Source organism: Gracilinanus agilis, chromosome 2 (assembly GCF_016433145.1).
Source record: "Gracilinanus agilis isolate LMUSP501 chromosome 2, AgileGrace, whole genome shotgun sequence".
Taxonomy (NCBI): domain Eukaryota; kingdom Metazoa; phylum Chordata; class Mammalia; order Didelphimorphia; family Didelphidae; genus Gracilinanus; species Gracilinanus agilis.
In genome coordinates, this window is record NC_058131.1 from 271,358,357 (window position 1) to 271,367,751 (window position 9,395).

General features: G+C 35.3%; 1 protein-coding gene across 1 annotated transcript in view; it reads left to right on the top strand.

Annotated features, from left to right (window-relative positions):
• Positions 1-632: 632 nt before the first annotated feature.
• Positions 633-9,395, top strand: part of LOC123233612 (trichosurin-like) — an 82,000-nt gene continuing 73,237 nt past the window's right edge. The window contains exons 1-4 of the mRNA XM_044659676.1: positions 633-740; positions 2,226-2,359; positions 4,066-4,139; positions 4,702-4,812. Coding sequence (XP_044515611.1) covers positions 633-740; positions 2,226-2,359; positions 4,066-4,139; positions 4,702-4,812 — 427 coding nt within the window. The remainder of the gene's footprint in view (positions 741-2,225; positions 2,360-4,065; positions 4,140-4,701; positions 4,813-9,395) is intronic.

The window sequence follows — 9,395 nt, forward strand, 5'->3', positions numbered from 1 at the left end:
TGAACTTTGCATGTTACCAAGTGCTCTGTACCTTTTAGGGATTTAATAAATGTTTGATGAAATCATACAAATAGATTATAAGTTCCATCATAGAGAGAACTCTGCTGTCCTTGAGTAGTTTTCTCAAATTAGGATTTTATAAAGTTCAAGTAACTTAGGCAATCAACAGACATTTATTAAGGCTTACTATGTGTTAGTTACTATGCTAAGAACAAATAGAGAGAAAGGGAAAAATAGTCCCTGCCCTCAAGGAGCTCATGTAATTATGAGGGAATTTATTAAGACACTGAATTCCACAGGGACAAAACACAGAAATTGGACTCTGGTCTCAGGGTGGCTCTAGAACTGATTCTAGGAAGTTGGTCAATGTAACATTGGTTGTTCTTAGAAATTCACATTTCAGAAATGAAAATGTTTCTGGGATGTTCTGGGGATAATTGGATAGTGAGTGATTATTGACCAAGATACTGAATGAAGTATTATTTCATGGAGTAGGAGGAGTCACTGTGGTGTCACCTCATCAGGATCCAGGGCCCAGGATGGAGAATAAAGGTGGGTAACCTTGGAACTCAGAACATTCACCAGAATCATTCTCAGCTGCTACTGAAGGCACAGAGACAACCCCCAGAAAGATGAAGCTCCTGCTGCTGAGTATGGGTTTGGCTCTGGTCTATGGCCTCCAATCCCATAGCAGATCAGAGGAAGACCTGTCAGATGAAATTGAGCAAAATTGGGAACAGGTGGGTGGGATGGAATGGGATGGGAAGGGAAAGGGAATTGGAAGGGAAAGGGAGAACAAAACCTCTCTGTACAACAGGACCAGTGGAAGCAGTTCTTAGGGAAAGATGGAAAAGATATGTGAATGTGTGTCTTCTGAAAGATATCAAAGTTATAAAGCATTCTAGGGGCAACTAGATGGTACAGTGGATAAAGTGGTAGGCCTGAAATCAGTAAGACTTATTTTCTTGAATTTGAATCCAGTCTCTGACACTTCCTTGCTTTGTGACCCTGGGCAAGTCACTTAACTGTTTGCCTTAATTTTATCATATATCAAATGATCTGGAGAAGCAAATGGCAAACTACTCCTGTATCTTTGCCCCCACCCCGCCCCTCAAAAAAAAACCAACACAACCCAATGTGGTCACAAATAATCAGAAATGACTGAAAAATAACAAATACGGCATTTTAGGTTTATAAATGACTTTACAGTTATTGTCTTACTCGATTCTCATAACAGTACTGCAAGATTTTCTGACTCAAAGTTGTCCTTCCCAATAGTTGTTTCTGGAAATGGTGAGATTCCAAAATGATGTATGATGGTGTATATGTTTGTCCACAACCTGTATGTCTGAAGAAGAAGAAATGTTTCAAACTCATGCCTGATTGTATGATCTGATAGGAAAGCTTTCTATATTTCTCAAATGAATGGCATTGGGCCATACAGTCTGTAAGGACTCTCTAACTCTAAAATTCTGTTTTCCATTATGCCATTCTTTCAAAAGGCAAATCTAATTCCAGGGGCCATGTCTGAAATCTGTCCTCTCTTCTTACTGTAATAGAAAATGATGAAATGGATCCTAGTAAATCTGAAAGAAGAATTAGCAACTCCAAGGCATAAAGCTTGAAGGTTCTCATTCTGTGAACTGTCATTTAATATGACTTTGTCAATAGGATGCTAAAGGTAGCTAGGGACTTTATTTCTGCATTTTAGTTTTCTTTGAATTCCATATGGATTCTGCAATGGTTTAGAGAGTGATCTCAGATCCATTCAAAGAATATAGGGGAAGAGGTTCCCCTTGGGCCCTACTGATTAGAATCAGAGATGGGACCCAGGATCAGCCCAAGTCTTTCATAAGTGACAGAATACTATCACTGTGAAGGTCCTCCCACTCCTTATGGAAATTTTATATCCTGTTTTAAAAAAAAGCCAAAAGATATATAGTAACTGACAGTGAAAGAGTAAATAATTTACCAAAAGCCACACTGTGAAGTAACATTCAATCCAGGACTGGAAGACAAATCTCCTAACACTAAATCTATCAACCAATTCTTCCATGGATAAAATATACACACAAAAGCAGAATTGGGGTAGGGATATCTTTTGCTTTGGGCCTTCAGTTTCTTCTCTAAAATGAAAGGTTTGGAACAAGGTTCCTTCCAGTTCTAAAATTCCATGATCTAATGATCAGAGTTGCTTCCATTCTCACCCAGACCTTCTCCTACAGCTTTCTGGACACTGGCACACTGTTGGATTGGCCTCAAGTAACAGGTCTCTAATTGAAGAGGAAGGTCCCTTTAGGAATTTTATTCAAAATATCACTGTAGAGCATGGTAACCTCAATGGAATCTTCTTGACAAGGTAAGTGTTGCTTGTACTAACTAGGGGAAATAACAGCCATCTAAATCATAGCTCTGGACTCTCCTTGATCCAGACCAAACTTGTCTGGCCTGAGTATCAGTCAGTGACAAAACTTCCAGAGTTAAGCTAGTATTGTAAACATCAAGAGCAACTTTGAAAGGGAAATGAAACTATGCTCTTTGCATGTAGGAATTGTCTCATTTTTATTTGTAATTCTAGTTCCTAGTTCCTAGAAAAGTACCTGGTATACAATACAATAGGTATTCAGCAAATATTGATTGATTTATTGGTAATAAGCAACATACAGGCAAAGTTAAGTACGAGGGCGAAAGGTAATATTGATTGTGTGAGGCTCAGTTCTTTTTAGCTACAAGCTGGGGGAACCATTTCGTTCTTTCTCCTCCAACCTTCCCTAAATCACAGCTCAGCCATCAGTCATCATCTGAAGGCAGGAGAGATCCATTGATATAGTTCTGCTAACAGGACAAAGAGGAGAGAATGAAGAGAATGGCATATAATGCTTTATTTACATTATAAAGGAACATGTGATTAAATCAGTCCTCCCAGACTTTTAATTCCAGTCTTTCTTCCAGGAAGAAAATCATAGAAGAGAAAACCCTGGACTGAGTTCTAGTCTTTATTTACTCACTGGCTGTTAATGCCTTAATATCTGACCCTTTTCGAGTCTGTGTTTCAATTATATCTGTTAAATGAGGACTATGCTATATCTACTCTGCTCATCTTTTCTAAATGTTGTGGAGATAAAATGAGAAAAATAATGAGACTATTTCATATTTATATAGTATTTTCAAGATTACAGAAAATTATTTTCATAATTACATAATGTGTTATTACCATTTTATAAATGAAAACACTGAATCTCAGAGGAATAAAATTACTTGCCCAAAGTCACATAGTCACTAAAGTATAGAATCACTTTTTGGGGTGAGGGGGAGATAATTTTCTTTGTATCCCCAGGGTTTAGCAAAGTGTCTTGAAAACAGAGTGTGATTAATAAATGTTTGTTGACTAATTAAGATTGAAGATTCAAACCCAGATCTTCTGTCTTCTGACAAGGTTCACTTAGGGAACTGCTCTTTAAGTAAAGTCTTCATCATAAAATCTTTTCATGCAAATTGAATGAAAGAAGTTGTCCTGTCTCATTAATATCCTGTTTAATTGGCATCACATATTCCATTCATTGTTCACAGATTTTTCAAAAAATAAGAATTCAACAAAAATATTCTTAAATTTTTTTAAATAGGAAGCATAGTTTAATTCTTTTTGAGGAATCAAAAGTCACTCAGGAGACTTTGATGTTTATAACACAATAGTAAGAATTTAAGGCAGCTAAGTGGCTAAGTGATGAGTTTGGAGTCATGAACATCAGAGTTCAAATCTGACCTCAGACTCTTAGTAGCTATCTATCCTGACTAGCAAGTCACTTAACTTTGTCTCAGTAAAATGAGCTGGAGAAGGCAATGGCAAACTACTCCAAAATCTTTGCCAAGAAAACCCAAAATGGATCACAAAGTGTCTGACACAATTAAAAAAACTATGCAACAACAAAAAAGGACTGAACTAATTTGAGTAAATTGTGTGAACAAAATTTTCTGTAATAGATTTTGAAAGATTTTCAAGATTTTGAGGATAAAATTCACTATAAAAAGATGAAATGTTATTATAATACTAATCTTTATTTCTAGAAAAAATGGCCAGTGCATTCTTTTGTCCCTTATTGCTCTTAAGACTGAGAAAGCAGGTTGTTTTAAGTTGAACTGTAAGTATGAATGAGAATCCCATTGTATTTCAGCTTTATTCACTGTAATTAATTAATGGACTTAATAATTAAAGTATATAAGCAAATGCATTTCACGGCAGGGGAAAGGCAATTACAATCTTCCTCTGAGTAGCTACAATGTACAATGCTCAAGATGGAACCCTCTGATCTATTCACATCCCTCTAACCTGTCCCTAGATAGTTGGAGAGATCAAATGAGACTTTATAGGACTAAAATGGGAATTAAGTCATTATATGATCTTGCATAAGCCCTTTCCCCTCTCTAGGCCCAGGTTTCCCCATCCCCATAGTAAAGTGATATGGCTAGATTATGTGCCCTCCCAATGTCTCTTTCATTTCTTATATTCTGTTACTTCATAAGGTCCAGAGGCGGGGTGGGTATCTTGAAAAAAATGAGTGAACAAAACCATAGTTTGTCTGGGATGTTAGAGAGTCCTGAGAAATGCCTTTACCTTGCATGCAACTATAGATAGATATCTAAATTTTCCCCTACTTCCTGTAACATCAGGAATTTTAATCCCTATTCTCTCCTGTTTCACAGATTATGGAACTAATAAAATCTACTATGAAAGCTCTAAGTCAGATGAATATGTCATATTTATCTTGTATAACCACCACAAAGGGAATATGAACATAGTGGCAAACCTCTTTGGTATGTATCCTACAACTGTTCCTCAATACTCATTCCCTTCTTCATTCCTTGAAAAAGATGAGAATGAAAGAAAAGAAGCAAATGACCAAATCTGACTCTAACAACAATGTTCAGTGTGTAAAATAAGGAAAGAATTTCCCAAGAAAGCAACTTGGTCATTCTGAGACCCTTTGGGTAACTTCTAAAAGTAATTTGACAAAAAGAATATAAGCTCCTCAAAGGCAGAGAGTCACCTTTTTTTTGTCATTACACCCCAAGCACTTAGCACAGAATTTGGCACATAGTAAGTTATTAACAAATGCTTGTTGAATGAATGAATGATCAACCTTTTTTTTTTAAGTAAACCCTCACATTTCTTGGAAAAGACTATGGAGCAGAGAGGCCAGTTAGTAGAGACCTCAATTTGTAACAGGAGAGAAATTTGATGATTCTCAATAATAAATGAAATGAACATAAACATTATATGGAAAAATGAGAAAGCACAAAGCGTCATGATATTTTGTAAGAGGGAGAGATCATTTCTGGCTGAGGATGAAGTAAAACTTCATTGAGGTGATTTTAAGCCTGAAAGGGATAATTGAAGGGTTAGATCTGCCTGGAAGGTCATTCCAAGAAAAAGGCATCAGGTAAACAAATGTGATAATCAAATGGGGATACTGGAAAGGATCATACTTATATATGCACATTCACAAACTTGCTATCCCTAACTTTAATTCTGAGTTGCAAAACAACTTGAGTCTCCATCAAACTGGATTGATCAAGGATTCCCCCTTTCCCATCACTCTACTCTTTACATCATCTGAAAGAATCATGCTTCCTTTCTCTGTAAAATTAGGGACTTGAACAAGATAATCTCTCCTATGTCTTATGGTTCTCACACTGAAATAAGAATAACACAGTGATTACCTTCTAAGTGATAAGAAACAGCAGGGTAAAGGAAGATCAAGGTACCAGGATTTCTCTAAAATGGCTTTACAAAGTCCCTCTAATCATTGCTAAACTCATAAAAGTTTGAGTTGAACCCCAGATTCTTTGCAGCAAGCATTCCCATAACTATTATCCTATGTATCCTTATCTTTTCATAGCCAAACTCATGGAAAAACATTTACTGTCTCCACTTTCTTATTTCCCATTCATGTCTCAACTTCTTTTCTAGATAATTTATCTAGGTCCCAATCCTATGCATGAATATACCCCAGAGTTCTCTGCTGTACCATCTCTCTCTGTCTCTCTCTAGCTCTCTGTTTGCCTATTTCTCTCATCTCTCTGGTTTCTGTCTCTGTCTCTGTCTTAGTCTCTCTGTCTCTGACTTCCTGTTTCTGCCTTTCTGTTTCTGTTTCTGTCTCTTCCTTATATATATTCAACAATCACAGGTTCTCTGCAGAAAATTCTCATATCAATATGTTCATTTATTATTTCTTGTCCTTGAATTTCTAGGAGCCTTAGCCTAGGTCTTTCATTGACATCTCAAACTCAATAAGCATATTCACTTTATTTTCTTCTAAGACCATTTCTCTTGCCAGCTTCTTTTTTTCTGTCTAGGAAATCACCATTCTTCATTTCATCTAGTATTGCAAACTAGAAATCAGTCTTGACTCTTCATTATCTCTCACCCATATATCTATCAGTTGCCAGTTCTTACTTCTAGTCCAAAGTCCCTCATCCATTCTTTTCTGTCTACTCAAGCCACAGTTACCATAGATTTTGTCCTCCTGACCTTTGAGCTAGAGTATTGTAATAATCCTACTAACCCAAATGGTCTTTTTGTATTCTTCTTTTCCTATCTCCAACCTATGTTCTGAAGAACCACCAAATGGATATTCTAAAACAGAGGATCACTAAAACCTAAAAGTACCTAAAGCACATGTAATATAAGGTACTACCTCACCCAAAAAGCATCATTGGTTCTGTTTCCTCCAATGCAAAATAGAAACTACATTTTTTGGAATTTCAAGTGATTGATTAGCTAATTATAGCCTATTTCTCTACGTTGACTATACATTGCATATTCTATGTTCTAGCCAAATTAGTCTACTTGCTGTTGCTCTTAGAAGACATCTTTTGATAGAAATCACTTTACAGAGAAAATATCATTCATCAGGCCCTGGGGATTTTTTCTTAGGAAGTTCCTTGATGGCTTGTTCAATTTCTTCTTCTTATATGGGATTATCTAAGTATTCTGTTTCATCTTATGTTAATCTAGGTAATTTATATTTTTGTAAACATTCATCCATTTCACTTAGATTGTCACATTTATTACCACATAATTGGGCAAAATAGTTCTTAATAACTACCATAATTTCCTCTTCATTAGAGGTGAGATCACCCTTTTCATCTTTGATATTGTTAATTTGAACTATTCTTTCTTTTTTATTAGATTAACCAATACTTTATCTATTTTATTTGTTTCTATATTTGTATCTATATTTATTTGTTATTTATTTCCAAATTACCAGCTCCTAGTATTATTTATTAGTTCAATAGTTCTTTAACTTTTAATTTTATTAATTTCTCCTTTCATTTTTAGGTTTTCCAATTTAGTTTTTATCTGGGGGTTTTTAACTTTTTCTTTTTCTAATTTTTTAAGTTGCAAGTCCAATTCATTGATCTCTTTCCCCTCTATTTTGTTGCTATAGGCTCTCAAAGATATAAAACTTCTCCTGACTACTGCTTTGGCTCTATCCCATAGGTTTTTATATGATGTCTTCTCATTGTCATTTTCTTTAATGAAGTCCACAATTGTTTTTGTTTGTTTGTTTGTTTGTTTTTAATTTTTAAACCCTTAACTTCTGTGTATTGACTTATAGGTGGAAGATTGATAAGGGTAGGCAATGGGGGTCAAGTGACTTGCCCAGGGTCACACAGCTGGGAAGTGTCTGAGGCCGGATTTGAACCTAGGACCTCCTGTCTCTAGGCCTTGGCTCTCAATCCACTGAGCTACCCAGCTGCCCCCTCCACAATTGTTTTTATGATTTGTTTTTTAACTCATCAGTTTTGAAAAATTAGATTATTTAGTTTCCAATTAATTTAAAATTTCCCTTTCCGTGGACCCTTGTTAAGAATAAATTTTATTGCTTTATGATCTGAAAAAATTGTATTTATTATTTCTGCTTTTCTGCATTTGTTTGCAATATTTCTATAACATAGTACATGTTTATCTTTCTATATGAACCATGTACTGCTAAGGAGAATGTATATTCTTTTTCATCCCTGTTCAATTTTCTTCAGATACCCATTAGCTCTAATTTTTCTAACATTTCATTCACTTTCCTTACTTCTTTCTTATTTATTTTTTGGTTCAATTTATCTAGTTCTGAAAGGGGAAGATTGAGATCCCACACTAGTATGGTCTTTCTATCTATTTCCTCTTTGAGCTCCTTTAATTTCTCCTTTTCAAATCTAGATGCTATAACATTTGGTACATAAATGTTTAGTAATAATATTATTTCATTGTTTATAGTACCTTTCAGCAAAATGTAATTTCTTTCCTTATCTCTTTTAATCAGATCAATTTCTACTTTGGCTTTGTCTAGCATCATGATTACTACTCTTGCTTTTTTTACTTTAGATGATACATAATAAATTCTGCCACAGCCTTTTACCTTGTACCTATGTATGTCACCCTGCCTCAAATGTGTTTCTTGTAAACAACATATAGTAAGATTCTGATTTTTAATCCACTCTGCTACCTGATTCCATTTTATTGGTGAGTTCATCCCATTCACATTCAGCATTACAATTACTACCTGTGTTTTGCCCTTCATCCTATTATCCCCTTTAGATTCTGCTCTACTCCCTTTCCCTCTGTTCCTCTTCACCAATATGTTGCATTTTGTCACACACACCTCCCACTTCCTCCTCCCTCCAATTACCTCCCTCTTCCCTTGTCTTATTCCCCTTCTACTTCTCTGTAGGATAAGATAGAATTCTATACCCCACTGAGTATACTTGCTTTTCCCTCTCTGATAAGATAAGAGTAAAGTTTAAGCATTACTCATCACCACCCTTATTCTCCCCTCTCTATAATGACTTCTCATGCCTCTTTATTTTATGTAATTTACCCCATTCTATCTCTCCCTTCCTTTTTCTCTCAGTGCAACCTTCTCTTTTAGCCCTTGATTGATTTTTTACATATCATTCATATGCATAGATATCATACCATATATATATATATCATCAGATTTACATACACATCATATCATCATATATTATCATATACTTCTTACTTCTCCACCTTCATTCTGAATAAATTCCTTCTATCCACTATTAAGAGTAATTTTTTGAGAATTACAGACATCCTCTTTCCATGTAGATTGATGAACATTTTGACTTTAATGAGTCCTTTGAATTTTCTTTTTGGGCTTCTCTTGTATCTCATATTGGGACTCCAAATGTTTTGTTTAAATCTGACTTATTCCTCAGGTATGCTTGGAAATTTTTTATTTTATTGAATGCCCACTTTTCCCCTGAAACTTTTGAAAAGTTTTGCTGGATAGACAACTCTGGGTTGTAATCCCAAATCTTTTGCCTTCTTAAATATCAGATTCTACGCCTTTCAAGACTTTAATGTAGAAGCCACTAGA